The sequence below is a fragment of the Cariama cristata genome, unplaced genomic scaffold, assembly GCF_000690535.1.
Source record: "Cariama cristata isolate BGI_N322 unplaced genomic scaffold, ASM69053v1 scaffold13583, whole genome shotgun sequence".
NCBI classification, from domain to species: domain Eukaryota; kingdom Metazoa; phylum Chordata; class Aves; order Cariamiformes; family Cariamidae; genus Cariama; species Cariama cristata.
Genome location: NW_009609015.1, coordinates 11,942 through 30,736, shown reverse-complemented (window position 1 = coordinate 30,736; position 18,795 = coordinate 11,942). Strand labels below are relative to the sequence as shown.

The 18,795-nt window shown below is 43.9% G+C and overlaps 1 protein-coding gene across 1 annotated transcript in view; it reads right to left on the bottom strand.

Annotated features, from left to right (window-relative positions):
• Window positions 1–6,660, bottom strand: part of LOC104159462 — a gene marked incomplete at its 3' end in the record, with an annotated part of 16,583 nt that extends 9,923 nt beyond the window's left edge. Inside the window, exons 1-2 of the mRNA XM_009697373.1 lie at window positions 6,493–6,660; window positions 5,358–5,448 (exon numbers count right to left, since the gene is read on the bottom strand). Of these exons, the coding sequence (XP_009695675.1) occupies window positions 5,358–5,448; window positions 6,493–6,660 (259 nt within the window). The remainder of the gene's footprint in view (window positions 1–5,357; window positions 5,449–6,492) is intronic.
• Window positions 6,661–18,795: the final 12,135 nt, after the last annotated feature.

Below are 18,795 nucleotides of genomic sequence, written 5' to 3'. Positions count from 1 at the left end.
AGATCTTTTTCAAAGACAACTGCTACATAGACCCACAGCGATACTGAGTAAGGATGAAATGGGAAAGAAGCCATTTAAAAAATATATATTCTAATTAAACACAGAGTGTAACGGTTTAAGTTGTGGCAGAACTATTTTGGAGAGCTGAAGAGGACAGACGTGCCAGAGATTGTATATACCTCCACAGAATATTGCTGGGTAAATTTTTCTAATCTTGAAATCTAGGAGAATGCCAAAGTTACAGGCTATAATTAGAGTCATTCTGATATTAACATTTTGTATGAATTTAGCATCCTCATCTGTTTATAAAAATAGAGATGCTGCTTATTCTTGCTTTAAGGAAATAAAGTCTAAAATAAGTAATTATAAATAATAATTGCATAGATAAAAAGCCAGATGTCCAGCCATAGATGCAGTGCTCTCCTGAGTTCATGCCTTTGACCCACTACATCACTTCACCAACAGGCTGTTTCTAAATAGGGCCAACTTCCACGGTACTGGTACTTCAAAACATTCCTTCACCACTTCTTTTCTGAAGGGAACATCTCATCGATTTGCAGTTCCACACAGAAGGAACTTGAGTGGAAGGGAAGGGCTACACCAACGTTGCAGCTTGAACGCAGGAGAAAACAGCTGGTGAGCCTGGCTGCTGGCCCTCCGGTCGCACCACGTTCAAAGCCCAGTCACTTCAACTTTCGCGGGTGCAATTTTAATGGCATTTTTTCCAATAAATCCTCAATACATACTAAGCATTGTCTTTGGAAGACATTGAAGTATTAACAAGAGAAAAATTAGTTGCTTAGCAAATTCCTGAAGATTGTTGACTATTAAAACTTTAAAAGAAATACTGCTAGAAGCTCCACTCAGCTTGCACCAACGGGTCTAACTTGGGGGAACCAGCAGAAACATGAAACGCGGGACCAAGGAGGTAGAGAGAGAGATGCAGCCAAGCATCTGCAGCCTAGGAGCGGTGGCAGCAGCTCACGGGAGATAAAAGTTCTATCTTGTTTTTTAATACAAAAATATTGCTTGCTTTTAAAAGTTAATCAGATTAATATTAAATTTCAAAATAGCCTATAGGCAAGGTAATATTTAATGCAATTGTATTTGAAATTTTTTAAATAAAAGCTTCCTTGACACTTTTCCTATTAAACACACACGCAAAAATAAGCACAACAGGGAGGGAGTCATATTTGACTTTTGAGGCTACATCCAGTTGTAAGTACTCCATATCTATTTGTACAGAAGGCTCCACTTTTGCTAGCCAGCAAGGAAACTTGGACTTTTTCATTCTAAACTAAAATCTAGCTGAAAGTTGGAAAAGGAAGGAAGGTTTGTTTTCCTCTTTAGATGAAAACAAGCACACAGGGAAGATGAGCTAACGTGTCCGGAAGGTGCACAGAACTAGAGTTTCAAAGGTGTTTAGGCATCAAAAAATGTAAATCATTGTCCGGGGAGGGTAGTTCAGAAATTCTTGAGTAAACATGTGCAACTCCTGTTTGTTTCTAAAATACCACCTGGCATCCAAATACCTTTCCATTCCTGTTAAAGTGAATCTAAGAGTTCACTAGTACTATTTCCTCTTTTTGCCAAACTTGGTTCACTTTAAAAAAATAACAGTTTGAATTAAAAAAAAAAGCCACACCAAAAAGCAAAGGCTTATTATCTCCAGGTGACTGCAAGGTACAATGTCAGCTCTATACTGGTACACAGCCTAGGGGGGAAAATAACCCGATTAATCAACTGTTATGTAAGAAAATTGCTCAGAATTTGCATCAAAATAAACTAAGATACACCCTGCTTGAGGAAGCATAGATAAGTAATTTACCTTCCCGATTAGTAAAATATATCCTACTCTACAAAAAAAAAATAATAGTCCTTTGCATCACCTGCAATTAAAAAAAGTCAGTGGTCTCAATAGTAGAAGAGGTTATTTTTGTTGGAAGGTTTTCCACCTTAAGACAGTTAATATACCATCTGTCAACTGCTTAAAGAGAGAAGACAGTCCCAGAGAGAAATAGCCTGCACAAAACTTAAGAGTGAGGGAGAGGGAGGGAAAAAAACCACAGATGAACAAAGCGACTGAACAAAGATCAATTGGGCTTTTTACATAACTCATCACAAACAAAAAAAGTCCAAGTGCTCTTCTTAATTCCTGGTCCAAGTCTCTCTACAATGATTTTCAGTTCGATTTACCCTCCCCACAAAAGCCAGCTACTCGACTGAGCCACTCAGCTGTTGCCAGACGGCCTTTTTCCTGATGAGGATGGATCGGACAAGTAGTGACGGTCTAAAACTGCAGCCCTTGTGCTGGGGCTACAGCACGGACTCGCTCAGGTTAGGGACCCAGAAAGTCTCCCCAGCAGCACCGGCGTGCCCAGCAGAGCTCTGCAACAAATGGCCAAGGGTGACCGCAGACTGGAGACTTGTCAAATGGACTACCAACAAGTATAGGAGTCCTAATGGCAAGAAGAAAGACCAAAGGGTTTTACAGAAGTCCTTTCAGCCTCATTTCTATAACCAAATTTTTAGCTCTGTACTTATCTGTCTATACAATTCAGCATTTGAGGTTCGTATTCGTAACCAGAACAGAAAGTCAATAAGCTACCCACTGAGAGCAACCCCACAACCCCAAAAAAAAAAAAAAAAAAAAAAAAAAAAAAATCATTAAAGCCATTTTCTCCTCCTCACAGGAGACACAAAGGTGCAGATGTTCCCATGTGCACTGACATGCTCACAGCTCCAGTGCTCAGCAATAGCTTGGGCCATTATCTATTCTCCCCTCAAAGTAACTGTAGGAAAGAGGCAAAATCCAGATACAGACATCCATCTGTGTGGATCGAGAAGATAAAGCTGTTTTCTGGCAATAGAGACCAATGGGAAACAAAGCAAAAGTGGTGGCAATCACACACTATTGTTCCCTTTCAGATTTTGTGATATTTCTTATTTTGGTTAAAAAAAGGTAAACACAAGTTCCCAAACGGTGGTCACGTGCACCAGTGATGATTCCCCACACACGTCCACCACTGGTACTTCTGCCCTTGGGAGTACCTTGAACAAACCATCCCAGTGCCCAGCCCGATGCAAATCGCTGTAACACACAGATTACTTCTCCTCCTCTCAAAACCTCCTTGTTTCTCACGGTTCTCACGTATGGAATGTGAAATACTTTGACTAAGTCATTGAGCTATTTACTTAAACCTAATCTCATTTTTCTTTAATGAAAAAAACCTCATTTAGATCATTCTTATTGTCAACATAGTCGTTATAAGCATTGTTTTAGAGACTGTCAGGCCAGCTGGCATTTTCTGTAATAACATTAATCACAATGAAACCATCAGCCATTTCATGGGAGTATAATGAAATCTGATAACAAATGTTAACCTTGAAAAGCTATCTAAAAAAGTCTCCAAGATTTAAATAGTGCTCCAAGTTGTAATGCGCTCAGCTCATATTTCCATGTAGTAAATTACATTGTTCCAGTCTATCAGAAACAGCCCAGTCCGTTCCACATTCTTCACTTTATTAGGATTTAAACTGGGAATTAAACGTAAGGAAACATAAGCCCAGAACTCAAGAACATCACTCCAGTAGCACTGTGTTCTCCCTCCCTCCCTCCCTGTCTTGCAGTCTCCTTCTCTCCTTGCTCTCCCTTTCTCTCCCTCCCCATCACTCTCCTTCTCACTTTCTCCTTCTCTCCTCTTTTTTTCCCCATTTCTCCTTCTCTTTTCCTTTCCTCCGCACCCTCTCCCCCAAAAAACTTGCATTTCAAGTTATCTAGATGGTGCAACTTAACACACATGCAAACGTATGTTTGAACTCTATCTTCAAACAGGACTTTGGAAAGTATCTGACTTTGGTTAATGAGGAAGACTTAGTCACTGATCTGGGTCTTTCAGATTGCTCTCAAAAAGCATTTTATTTCTCTCACCATTTTCAGAGGAAAACAGCTTCCACAGGGGATATAAAGACCCTCCGCAAGCCTACAAACAGCCATGTGCTGCTTCTGTTAGCATACACTATAGTACTGAAACAGTTCCCAAACTTCCAAAAGTTGAGTGCTGACAGCAACTCAAACGAATGATTTCTAAGCTCTACAACTCCAGTCCCACCAGTTTTTATTAAAGGCTTACCCGCCTGAAGTCAGAATTGCTGTAATTAGGTTTCCCTCTGAGAAGAGGCAACTGAAGTCTAGTGACTCATTTCCTCTCTCCAACATCAAATAATTTAGCTTCTGGTCCTCACCCCCAACCATCTAGCCTACACGCACATTGGTTTGCTCGAGGCTGTCCAAGCGAGCCAACCAATCTCCTCCAGAACAGAACGCAGGGTTTGCAGCAGGGCTGCTCACCCCAGGGACCTCTCCCCACCGGCAGACACACAAGCTCTCAGCAGATCCAGCTCCAGGCCTGAAATGCCAGCGAGTCCTTCAACACCGCTTCAGTAGCTCCTGCACCACCGAGCAACCCTAAATCTCTCCTGCCGCATAAATTCCAGCGCTCAACATGCAGCCTTGCGTTGCTATGCAAGAACAACTCTGACCACCTCCAAGACCATTCCCACCGTCTACGTACTTTGATGTAAAAACAAAAACTGAGGACTAAATCTTGGAGGGCACCGGGACACCACACGAGGGCAGGGAACAACTAGACCAGGTACTACCCGTAACCTCTGAGATGCTGCAGCAGTTCTAATATCATCATGGATGGACTATCCAGCACCAGAACCAAGCGGGAGGTCTGAAGGTGATTTGGGAGGCGAGGGAAGTATGGTAGGCAATTAAAATGCACCCTAAAAAGTCTGATTCTCAAGTTAAAATGTTGAAATTTCAAAAATTTATGAAGGTTTTGTTTTAAACAAGTAAGAGTGCTACCAAGTAGGCACTTGTGTTCTCATTTCATTTTTAAATGCAAGCTGTCTGCATGCAAAGCAGCTACAAAACCAATGCCTTCTACACTTCCCGTTAGTGGTCCATCCTTCCATTCAAAGACGCTGCTATTCCACGCTCATCCCGTACTGAACAGTCTCACGCTGCATGAAGAAAACTCTTTTTGTTGCTTATTATATATCACAAAAAGCAAGTGTTTGTGTGGAATAACAGTCAAACAAAGAGAAAGTAAGGAACTACTGCAATTCCTTCAGCACTTTTTCTTTTTTTTTGTTTGTTTTGGGTTTTGCCTTTTTTTTTCTTTTTCCCACAGACAAGTCCTTAAAAAAGGAAACTCTTGGAATCACTAATTACTAAACTCCCACACAGACATTTAAACATTTATTATCCTAACTTTAAATAGCTTGAGGAGACAGGGAGACGTCTTATTCCCTGTCCCCAAGCAGCAATAAACAAAGACAACACCTACCTTTAACAATTTGCTTGGCACAGGCATTATAAACTTGTTCCTGGGTTGTATTAGGAGGTAACACTCTGTCAAAGACATACGGCTTCCCTTGCTGCAAACAAAAGAGAAACTCTGTAAGATAAAGAGCATTTAAAACAGTTTACAGACCCAATTCAACAGGCATCCTGAAATGCAGCATTTACTAGAAAGGAAGCCATTCAGTGCAACGGAGACGACAATATTTTGTTGACTAAACAGATGTGACATCTTGTGTGCTCCAAACCCATCTTTTCTATAGCTGGCAAATAAAACGCGGCATATGTTTTCTGTGTGCTCACATTTGGGTCAGCAGCTACAGTTGCAGGAAAGAATAAGCTGAAATATCAACAATTGAAAGTCGATTATTTTCTCCCTCTCCTAGGAGTTAAGGGGGAATAGCCATATAAATATTTGCAAAAGATTTGCTGTTCATTACTACAAATTAGTGAGAGCTGTGATGTGAGAAACAGCAATCAGACCCGAGAGAACCAGAAGTTTGCAGGTCCCGAGAGCTGCCTTCTGCTGAGGTCGGGCTGGACCAGCACCCCCCAAGCATGGTCCCAGCACACTACGTGTTCCTTCAGCACAAGTAGCCTGGTTTCAATTCTGTCCTAAACACGCAAACGCATGCCAGAAAACCACAGGTTAGACCCAAAACAGGCAGCCCAGTCTGACTGTTATGTTGCCCGAAGCCTGTATTTTATTCAGAAATTGTCATGATTTTTCTCCTTAGCACCAACCAATAACAAGATACCGTGTGGACAGAGCTCGAAAACGATGTTTTGAATGGGATCGGGGCCATTTCCAGGTTGTGAACCACCACCGTCTCACCACAGACACTGAGCTGCCCTAGTTCCCAGGTAACACCACGACTGACACTTATTCCTATGTATATACGGTGTAGCACAACTCGAACATAAGCTTCCAGAAAATTTTGATTCCTCTTTGTAGCAAGTATAATTGCTTACAAGAGAAACACATATTAGCAATCCTAAAAATAGGTTTGCATGACACTTAAAAAGGCAAATCAATTCTTAAGACAGCAGCTCAGCTCCTTACAACTCAAAAACAAGCAAGACATTTGCATTTAAAATATGACTCCTTTATTTAAAGTTACACTAAGCGGACGTGTAACATCTTTCTCATCTTCCATCAAAGCCTGTAAAATTTCCCTTCGAAGATGTGACACCTGCTCCGAGAGCAGCGTAACAAGGGCTTCAAAGCTAACTAGGAGGCGGCTGGATACCTGATGTAGGAGTCTTGTTCTGTTGAGTCGACGTGCCATTTCTGCCATTTGCAGCCAGCTGTTCAAAGGCTGTGCTCAATTAGCCGTTTTTGTCACACTTTGATTTTACTTCAAGCAGAGCATAAGCTTACACTTGCCTGCTCCTTAAACTCGGGTGCTTTACACCCGTAGGAGAAAAGAAGACAGAGAGGTGTTTGCCTGCAATGTGCGTTCTTCGCGTTTCATCCCAGAATTTCAGATCTCAAGGACACGAAGGCAATTTATAAATCGTTTAGTAAATAATTAATGGTCTTGTGCTGGCATGGGGTGAACACTGGGCCATCCAAGCACCCCACTTGGTAAGACACAAGCCCAAAGAGACAACTCAGACCAACACCACCAACGCAGTCCCAGCCCCTGGGAGAGCGGTGGGATCTCTGGAAGCACTCGGCTGGCACATACCCCAAACTCCGGGTCTCTCCACAGCTTTCCACGGACAGCACGCCTTGTGTGGCTCTCAGTTCGACAAAGCTCTTTGCTCCCAGCACGAGAAGGACTACCCAGCCCTGCTCTAACTATTCGGGAACAATTTCTCAAATGGACTTTTTACCTGCTTACCCCCATTTTGCTTATTCCAAGCACTAGACAATAAGCCCTAATGCAAGAGGCCAAAAAACCACACAGACACACAACCTCAGCCATCCACTTATCTCATTTATTTCCTTCACGCCTGAGTTGAGGTTTATTAAGTAAGCAGTGTGAGAGAGTAGCAGAGAGCGATGCCACTACATCATCCTGCCAAGGCAAACACAGCACTCCAGGCTAACATTGCTCTGGTGCAATCAATCCAGTTCTTCTACGGAGCTCTCAACAACGATAAAGTCAGAGAGCCCCCAAAAAACAATCGCATCATAATTGTGCTGCACGCAGCTGAAAGAAGCGCCGTCTGCAACTGTTATTTATCTGCCAAACTGAAAAGCTACAAACATAAAGCAGTAATTCACAAACGTGCTACACAGGTCAGATATCTTCCTTGGGATTTTTGTTCTGGGAAGCTAAAAGACTGGAACACCCATCACTGATATCTGAAGAAAATAAACGCATGTGAAGGATCACAAAGCACCTGTCACCAACCACACAAAATGAGCGCGCTCCATTACCCAAGCAGCACTTACGGGTTTTTGGGGAGGTTTTCTGTGCTTCACCTCCGCATTGATCTTAGACAAAGACAAGTCAAGGCTCACATTCCTTTCTGCAAATGGGGGTATGACAACTGAGCACGAATCCTCTGTCTATCCTCAGTTTGAGAGTTTACACTTCTTTTGCTCTGCCACCATTTCTCCTCTGCCCTAAATCCTCTCAATCGTGCTCAACCCTCTTCTCCCCACCTATACTGCTCCCCGCTCCTTGGGCTCCTCATCCTCCTCCCTCTTTCTTTGTCCAGAAGTTCCTGCTTGGGTCTCTGATGTTGTAGATATGTTGGGCATCCCCCGTGTCACCCCACTCGCCTTGTTCAGCTTTCTGACCCTTCCGTCCCACCAGCGATCCTTGGAGTCCTCCTCCCCACCATCTCCCCCCAGTTCCAGGCTCCTGGTAGCAGGCCATGACCTTGGTCTCCTCTCCCACCGGCTTGTCCCTCACCCCTGCCACGTCCCAGCCCGCCAGCCCACAGGGGAGGCTGGGTTTGTTTGGTTTTGTTTTGGAGACTGTTATTGTTATAAGCTCTTCGTTTTTGACAGACTTTCCCCACAGGTAACAGAAGCCATATCCATCCTACAAAGGCAACATGTTGGCAGAATCCAAAGGTTTCGCTCCAAAACAGAGAGGAAGGGTGAGCAAACATGAACATCATCTTATTTTTAGCATGTTCCCAAGCAGTACTTTTTCCCCTATTGTCATGTTCAGAAATAACACAACTGCTTTTATTTTTTTTTCAAATGTAACTCAGCTTGAATTAAATACCAAAATCAGGAAGACTTCAGCTTTATTAGAACTTATTCAAGAAAGTAATAAGCAGCTAGAAATAAAGTGGTTTTTTCTGAGTTGATGCTACGGGTTTTATCTGTGTGCCTCCTCCATACATTATTTTTCAAACTTTCTCATTCTACGCAGTGTATTCTCTCTCATACACAAATCACATCTTCCTTCCTATGCCACTACTTCCTACAGTCCCTCTGACAATCTGTTCCATTAACTTACGCCACTGCTGCATAATGGCTAGGATAAGTGCTCCGATCCACCCACGTAATTCCCATTGAAATTGTATTGACAGCAAGATGGATTCTGTTTCAGCCCTTCGATAGCACGGCGAATGCTATTCATATGTACTGCCAATTATTATTTCACCAGCTTTACGTTTAGAGTTTCCTATCAAGTTTACTGGCTTGGCATTTAAAAAAAAAAATCAAGGATTTCATAAGCACAAAAAAGGATCTTAACCATAAATGCGTGTGCTCCCAAAAAACATCATTTTACAAGCAATGTCACCGAGCAGTACTATCACTAGAAGCTAATGCAGTCTCAATTACAGATAATCAAATACATTTCCTGCTCAAAAAAGAAATCTCAACTCTCCCAAACTCCACACAGACAGGAAATGAGAAGTGCTCAGTGCTCAGAGCGGCATGCTACGAATTAGGAACCTTAATGCAATTTCATGATTAATTCCCTGTGATCTTCAAACGGACGCTCAGGGTCGACTCCACCAGTGTATCTGCAGATTACGATGCTAAGCAAGACGACATCTGACTTTCAGGCACCCAAGCTTGGAGGCAGAAGCCACAGTCCAAGGTCCATCCCCAAAGTGCCTCTAAAAAGTGCCCTCACTGTGGGCAAGGTGAGGTGGCTTTGAACAGAATTTCCAACAGCCCGCAGCACGTAGCTCAGATTTGTAATTGCTGAAGTAGAAAGGAAGAGGAGAGCATACAAAATGCTGGGTTTCTTTGCTTTTTGAGGGCTGTAAGGAGACATTTGAGGCTGATGAGGTATTAGAGCCTGAAACCATCCCCTAGAATTAGAGAGACCACCCAGATTTCTCCCAGGACAGATGCAAGTTTGTTCTGCTTCAGCAGACAACAGCCGCGAGCAAGTTACAGGACGACCGGCAGTTGTGAACATGCCTAGTGCAGTTCTGACCCCAAACATACACGTTCTGCTGACGGCGGAGGCGAAGCTCATTCATACTTGCCTGCAAAATACCACAGCAGTACATCCTCGAGGGGGACACCGTTTTGAACAAGACTCAAGAAGAGGTCACACATTCATTTTTAAAAGACAGAAAAACATCCATCAGTCCATCCAAGGCTCATCTCCATGTATCCCAAGGAGCACAGAAGCACAGAGGCAGACTCCCAGGAAGAGGCACCCTGCCAGGGCTGTCCCTGAAGAGTATCTGCCCCACAGTCCGGGTGTGAAAGCTGTCAAGACAGCTCTTGGGATCACCTTTTGGATCGCTTAGGGGTACGGCACACATAATGCAATGCAGAGGAAGAATACTTCAGGATTGCACAAGAGTTAGGGGATGATTAGGGGAGGATAAAGACAAAGAAAGGGAGGGATGCAGGTGATCTGGGGAGGAACAAACGTGGGATGAAGGGACAAAAGCAGTCGTGGGATGAAGGGACAAAAGCAGTCGTCATGCGAGCTGGCTACTTGTCACTGTGCTTGTCCAGCCATGCCCCACACCCGATCAGCACAATCCTATCTTCTTAATTCCATTCTAACTCTTTTTCTGGGTGAGGGAGTTCATTCTGTGTGCTTGCATATGTGTACGGGGGTCTAAGCACCGGCAACTGAAGTGGGACCACAGGTCACAAGGTCCATGTGTCCGTGCTGCCAGCTGCATCTCTGTGCGAGGAGGTCTGGAGTGGTGCTCAGCCTCACCTCTGCCAGGCTGACGGATTCGGCTCTTCCTAACAACCGACAGTTAGGGCACTCAGCTGAAACAGGCAGATAGACTGTGTACACAGGGTCCCTCTCGTTCATCTCAGTCCTCCATCCCCTCAGAAAAGAGCAGGAGTGCTCTTTTCTCCACAACCCGGTCAAATAAAGGCATCCCCTTTATCCCTGTAAAAGGGATGCATCAGTCATGCAGTCATCAGCCGATAGCTCGGGAAAACTTTTGGTCCCTGCAGAAACAAAACAGTGCCAAATCACATGGCTCAGTTTATCAGATGAATCGTTTGGCAAACCGTGACTCCACTGAAACTCTGCCATTATTATTCTGGCTCTCTATTCAAGTCGAAGAGTTCTATTGATGCAGTTGGAATGAATGATCTACCGGTGGGTTTAACGTACCATACGAGATGCCACTGCCAGTACATAAAATGGATGAGTATACAGGTAATAGAATCATGTGACATGTAGGAGCTTATTTAATGGGAAATTATTTCCCAGCTACTTTGTGTTACCGTAAGTGCTCTTGTAGGAGAGGTTTTATAAATAAAAGATATATAATCGCAGGCCTGGAAGACGGAATTTTTCAAAGAGCAGAAAGCAAACGGTTACCAGCAGCAATTCAATATTTTTTCCAGTCGAGGCACATCCCTCGCACAGCACTGGGTTTCTCCCTTAGAAAGTGGCATAAAACACATTTCTTCCCTCTAGCCTACAGGAGTAGGAATTGAAGTCTTTACTCCCTTTGAAAATGTAGAGGCCACATTTACTGAACGTTGCATTAAACTTGCTCCATTCACAAGTGGGATAAACAGCTGGCCCTGCAAATTCCCCCTGGAATTAGACAGAACTTACTAGATAGAAGGACTTCTTTTCCCCACAAGTTATAGAGATACTGCAAGTAAAAGGTTGTTACTATTTTGCGGATAAAGCAGAAGAAATAAACAGGATCTCTCCCATTCTCCTGAAGCCATCTCTCTCTAGTGAGAGCTGAAAACATGACTAAAGACAGAGGGAGAAAATAAATGCACGTTAGCAAAAGAGTTCAATTTAGTTATGTTGTCCCTTTATTCAGTCATACTAAACGCTACTGCCATCCTATCCATTTTCTATGTTAGCTTGCCCTTTAAAAACGTTGAAGCAGCAGCAAGTCACTTAGTGGATGAGAATTCCAAATACTTGGGATAAAAAAAAATTAAGGAAATTTATACAGAGCAACCTGAATACACTACATAGTCAAATCAAGTCGTCCAAAACAATTCTTAAATCTTGGTAGCACTCCCAAAACTCAGTTGGAAAATAAATTAAAACAAGCAGTCATGTATGAACAGGCACTGCAGAGCAATTTGAGTCGAACACAACATTACTTTTGCATAGCGGGCTTAATTATTGATCTATCTTATGAATATTTCTGTGGAGTTGATGGAATTTGGCTCCTGGCCAGCGATCCACTTTTAGCCTTCACTCCCAGCAGAAAGAACCTTTAACTCCTTGCAACAAATCCTGTTTTCAGAAAGCATTCTTTTATTTTGGTATAGATCTGCAATTTAGGAGACCTAACCTTAGAAGTTATTTTAAAGCTTTTCTTCCCGCTAGATGCATGACCTGGAAAATACACTCTTTAAGGAACTTTATATGCATTTTAAGTACAAAGATCTCCCAATACAAAGCCAACTATTAAGTAATACTCCTTAGCAACATCTTTTTCTATTTCTGACACAGCAATGCTCAGAGTCACAGCTCTCCATTATTATTTACTTGTACTGGTGCAAGCTAGCCACCACCGTCCAGAGGATGAGATGGACTCGACGGACTCAATGCCTCCAAGCCACCACGGACCCCGCAGAAGCTCTAACCCCTCGCTACCACTTCGCAGCCTGTCAGATGGGACGCTATCTATGTAACGCTAGTCACAAAAATAAAAAGCAGTGCAAACTGTCTCCCAGCCGGGCCATCAGATGATAAACTGCAGGCTGACAGACTCCTTGAACCCAGGAGGAAGGCTGGGGTGAGGAGCTGGAGAAGCAACGCCCTGGTGCAGCTGGGGCTCAGGAGCTCCATCACTGCTGGAGGTTGCAGCCTGGCTGGGAGCACCCACCAGCACCGTGGAAAACAGGACCTCTTCTTACTTGAGAGCAACCGACTCGCTCCTCCTCCTCTTCTGGGACTCCCCAACGCCACGCGGCTCGGGAATGGGACAAGGAGGCGGAAAGACCCCAGGACACAGCCTCCGCCAGCGCCTCGCCATCCTCATCGCTTCACGGGCGGACGGGTGCAGGCAGCCTCGGCGAGGGAACTGCCCGGTCGGTGACTGAACGCCCGGCAGCACCAAGCACCGCGTGTGGATGCTGCGTTACTGGCAGGGCTTAGTCCGTGCATCCCTTGGTACTGCTTCCACCGCGCAGTCTAATGCCATCAGGATTAGCACCATCCCTCCAGCCCACCAGCGCCCTGCACGCCACGCAGCAGCTTGCAGATCTGGGCCTTGATTACTTAACTGCTTATGCAACGGCACAAAACCGGTTATCTGGAGAGCGGTGTTATCCTCCTGAAGTTAAATTTAATCTCTGAAAAGATGAAGCTATGTTAATGATCATGGGAAAAAGGGTTTCATTTGGTGCTCTGTACAGCACTAGCTTAAGGTGTGCGTCGTTCCCCCTCTCCTGGGTCTTTCACCTCACATTAAGAAATTAAGATAACTTTTTCACACTTGTGTTTCTTTTGCAAAATTGTTTCTTCCATCTTTTCTTACAAAACTAAGTTTTAAGTAGATACGTGATCGTAAGCTCAGCAGACCTCTCCACTTTATCATCGGTATAAAACCATCAGAGCGAGGAATGAGACGTCGGCTGCTCTAACGGTCCTAGGGCAAACAGGAGAACATCGTCCCCAGCACCGGCCCTCCGGCTTTCAGGTAGCTTCCACCACTGTATTATCTGTAACAGGTAACTACTGCTTTAATTTAATGCGCTAACTAATTTAATAGAGCTTTTCAGGCCTATTCAAAGCTACTTTCATAATCTACTCATTTTACTTCAGCAAAGCACAGACAAGCTTAATTAAATTAACTTTAAAATGTTGCCACTCGCATTTCAGATAAAGAACCTCCGGACATCAAGGTTCTTAAGTAAACAGAAATCTTGCGAGGATATTTACTACATAATATTCCAAGCCGCAATCAGCACACAGGGTCCTTGTCTAACCTGCTTTTGACACCTTCCACCTTCAACAGACACCTTCCAAACCCTTCTAGGAAAAAAAGCACTCAACGAGCTCTGAAGCCAGACTCAAAATGATCCAAAATTTCCCCGGTTTTACCAGGCTCCAGCATTTCTGCTGACCTACCTGACTCTCTTACATCAACAGGATAAGAGAATTTGATCATTTCTTTTGTATCTAAAACCATGCAAACTAACAGTTTAGAAAGAAAAGATAGAAAAATATTCTTTGTAGAAGAGAAAGAAAGGTACCGTAATTATAGAAGCCTGAGACTCCTCTAACTAAAGGTCTTGTGATTTTAGCAGCAGTTGAAAATTAAGAGAACAATGTATTAATTGTCTATTTTGTAAAAATGCAATACTTCAAAACTGGTTTTAAACTACTAGTTTTTTGTTGTTTAAAGAACACTATGATTTTCTTTTAACAAAAATAAACATTTCATGGCCAGAAAATAATGTAGTAAAACCCACCCTCAGGCAGCTCCCTACCGCAGCAATGGAAGAAGAATCAGACAAGGCCACCTCATGGGTGGGGGCTCTGGGAGGAAGTTATCCATGGAGCAGCATCTCCGCTTATCAGCAGTGTTTATAATATTCCAACAAAAAGCAAAAAAAAAAAATCTAGGTGGGTATTTCAAACCATGAAACAAAGCGCTTTTGGTGAAGTAAAAATCCCAAGTAGGATGTTGACCTTCAGCTCCATCTACAGAAGAGAAGTACAACACAAGCCAGCCCCGGTTCAAGACGCAACTACATCTTAATTCTGCCGTGGCAGTGTTGTGTTAATCTCCACTTTGTTAAACATATCACTTACAGATTTATGGGGAAACTGGGTGGCTCAGGAGATTAGTAATGGGATACTGAACACTGTCAGTTGTAGATTCAAATCCACCTCAGGTCAGGAGAGGTCAAAATGAAATGAGAGGGCATCACTGGTCCATAGAGCAGCTTTCTTTTCAGCGTGCTCCACAAAACCAAGGATTGAAGGGGATCAGAGAACAAACTACACCATCGGTCACAGAGCGTCCCGTCAGGCTGGATATATATTGGCAAAAAGAAACAAGTGAGATGCTCGCACCCCACTGCCTGCATTGTACGGTATTTGTTCTGCAGAGAAAGCATTTCACAAGCATAAACTGTCACATTTGCAGCTGGGCCATACGCTCATTCAGTCTCCCGGGGATTAATCCAGAGCCACTAATTTATTGCGCGACTGCATCCGGAGGGAAGAGTTCCTGGAGGGTCTCGAAACTCTCCTGGCAATCACAGCAGCAGCCAGCCCAGACCCCAACCGCCAGCACACGCAGCAAGTCCGGGCACATCTCCCGGCTCCCCAAACTAACTCCCTTCACACTGACCTGTGAGGAGACAAAATGCCATCTGCGTGGTGGCACACCGTGGTAAGAACATGGCTCTCCACTGGGGACACACTCCACCAAAGGGGGCTGAATTGTTCTCATCCCATTATCATTGATAGCAAACTGTAGGACCAACAGCAACACCAGTACATGTAGGTTATTTTCCTCTGCCCTCGAGAACTGAAAGATCTCAAGTGTTCAAAAGCCCAGACCAGTAGCGTCCAAGACGAGTGAGGAAGATACCAGCATCCATAATCTAATGGAGTACTTGCACTCCCAGAGATCACAAAACAACCCTCACCCCTTGATACCTTGCTGGTTGAGTGTGTTCTGGATTCACTGGGAGACCAGTAACTACAACTTAGACTTGCTTTCTCATTTACAAACTGAGATACTAAATGCCAGTAGCACTGGGAGTTTGAACGTTTACTGATCCAATGCTGTAGCAGGATTTTAAAAGCCTACAATATAACAGAAACGTTATCACTAGTCTGCCCCAGCCTCCTTTCATGCAATGTAATTAAAACCACATGCACCAAAAACGCATCAGAGAACTAAGGAAGGAGAACGACAGCACCACTACTTCTGTACTTCCCTCTACCTTTTCCATTGAAAAGCGATACTCAAAAGAAGAACTGAAAGGGCACCGAACAGTGCAGTGCTGTATCTGGTTTTATCTATAGAGATATCTGATGCACAGGCATTACCTTCTGTTTTGCAGCTTGATGGCTCGTAGCCTGGACTCATGTTGTATATTGGAAATATTCACCTCTGCATCTCAATGACTACAGTAACAGCTACAACGTGAGCATGGAAGAGCCTTCACAGGAGCTCAGACATCGAGGCAGGCAGAGCAATTACCCTGTCACCGAGTAATGCAGACAATTTGCTCCTGGCAACAAACCTCTTCAAACATGGATGGAGAGCAGCGTTCACCCCATGCACGAGCGCGGCCATTTCGACGAGCTTCTGCGCATCGGCCATTTCTCTCTGTTCTGGTATCGCGGACTCCGCAGCACCTGGGGCAGACCCATTACTGCCAGGTCCGTGCTTCACACACGAAATGCACGACTAAAAGCTTATTAAATAAGAACATGGAGCAAGATTAGATCTTCCGGGAAGGAATGCGCAGGAACCTCAGTGTTTCACAAGGCGTTCAATTCCCACTACAAAAATCGCCGACCTCCTTTCACTCTGGTAACACTTCCATTGATTTCTTTTAGCGTTTCTTCCAATTCTTATCTCAGTTTGCCCAGTTCCTTCTCCCCCTGCCATTTCACCCAATTTAAGAGAGGTAGGGGCGGAGGAGAGAGGAGGCAGGTTCCCTTTGGGAGGAACAAAGCCACCCGGCACTGGCTGAGCACCAGCCCGGTCACTTGGAGCCTCCGCTCTGGCCTGCAAGAGCATCAGTCCCTGACAGCCAAACCCTCTGTGTAAAGAGCAATCTTCTCACTCCCATCCATAGTCTTACAACCAACAAGCTTCTGCTTCTTGGCTTGTTGCACTGATTTCCTTACATATCGCACCTCATTATCTGGGGGGGGGAACCCACAAACAACTCTCAGTTTTACTCCGTATGTTCACATCTCACAATTTAAAGCACCAATCATCCACTCTTCCTCAACCTAAAGCATTTGGGGCCAGGTAATTACACAAAAATCATATTTTTAAAATATTATTTATAAAAAAAAATTCCGTCTCTGATGTAGTGGGAGCCAGGAAAACTTAAATAGGAAACTGTTAAACAGAGACCCCAGTGCTATTTGTAAAACCCATACATGTGTGGGAGCAGGGTCATGATACTGCAGTGCTTGGTTTGGTAATACCCTGCAATCCTATTCCAGTACAGGCATTCTTATTTGTATCTCTAGTTCATAAAAATCACATCGGGTAATTAGACAAGAAAAAAAAAAAAAAAAAAAAAAATCATCCTTACAAAAACACTGCAACCCCTTACAAACTACAATTACTGCCTCATCCGTTTTTGCACCACTTATCAGGAGGAAAACAGAGTATTTAATAATCTGGGTTTTGCACTTCTGATAATTTATCAGTGATGGATTAATTTAAGTTAATCATCAAGAAATTCAGAATTGTTTAAATCTCATTCAGAATTCAAGTGGAATGGGTTCCAAATGGCTTTGCATTTGGTAGTGAGAACATCTACGCCAACTTGTCCCATATTGAGAAATTTGTGACGACAAGTGCTTCCCTGGACAGCTGGCAAAGGGGTTCTGATTGTGTTACTACACGGAATACAGCTCAAACAGTTACACAAATAATATGAATAAAAGAGGTATTACGGAGCTGGTTAAAACACACACCCAGGCACACACACCAAAATATCCTCCTATGAACTTCATAAGAACAAAGAGCTGCAGAATTTCTTTTGGAAATGTACTGCTTGGGCCTTCTTTGGCAATTTTGGGGGTTTTTAAGGGCAGAAATAGATTTTTCTGGCTCATAACCCCTTCCCGTGCCCTCCCTGCAGCTAGAAATGCATTACAACTTACATATACAGCACACCTCTTCTTACAGCACAGCAATGAGATCAGCAGACCAGCCCTCCCCTTCTGCTAAATCATCCAGAAACAGGCAATGCTGGCTGGAATTATCTGACAGTAATTCTGTTATCAGATTTAGTAATGCTGATCTATTTCTTCTGCATTCCCCACATCTTCAAAGCAGGGTACAATCTGGCCTGCCACACTCCGCTCCCTTATCGTGTTCAGGAGGCACAAAAAGGGATCACGTTAAACGCTTACACACGTGAGTGAAAGCCCTTGTGCTGTTTCTTGACCCACTGTGGCAAGGAAGATGAAGAAAGGACCACAAGCTATAAAATGACAGTCATCTAAACACAGTACCTGTCTCGTATGTAAGCCGTAATTCATATTCCCAGTTCTCTCTAGCAGAAACAAACAAAACCTGCAAGACACAGGACTATCAGCTAGCAGAAAACACAGCAGACAAGGAGGGTGGAAACTTCGGGACATGGTTTAGTGGGACTTGGCAGTGTTAGGTTTATGGCTGGACTTGATGATCTTAAAGGTCTTTTCCAACCTAAACGATTCTATCATTAAGACCTTTTATTTGCATCAGTATAAGCAGTCAGTCTTCCTGTTAAGTCACAAGTCATTCTGCTGATGGACTTCAACCTCCAGCCACCCTGCTTACCTTTCAGGTCATCATTTGGCACTATTTCCAAAAAAATCCTTAGTCCTGAAGCCAAAGAAGTCTCTTGTCTTCCCCATCCTTCACGTTTATCCAGTTTATATTTCATACATCCCAAAGACTCTGAAACCCATGATGCTCCAAATGGGTTTTTTAATAGCGGTAAAAAGCAAAAATGAAAAGCAAGCAGTTCTTGTGACACAAACCAGCTCAGCCTTGGAAATAAGCGGTAAATGAAGACAGTCTCCTGTCCACCCGGCCCTTCTCCCTTACACCGCTCAAGAGGCGAGGGAACTTTTCCCAGACGCACCAAGTGTGCAGGGGCAGCACCGAGGAGCTGCCCGCGTTCCCTCCCTAGAGAGGCTGAACGCTGCCTACTGCGTGCATCCAGAGCGACGTGGCATCTTTATTAGCAATGCTCCACTGAGGTCATTGTGGAGGGAAAAAAAAAAGAGAAAAAAAAAAGAAAAAAAGAACCCCAGCACAGGATCAGAGCTGTACCAGCAGGACAGTGCTGCTGTGGGGGCCCCTACGCGGCTCTCGGCAGGAGC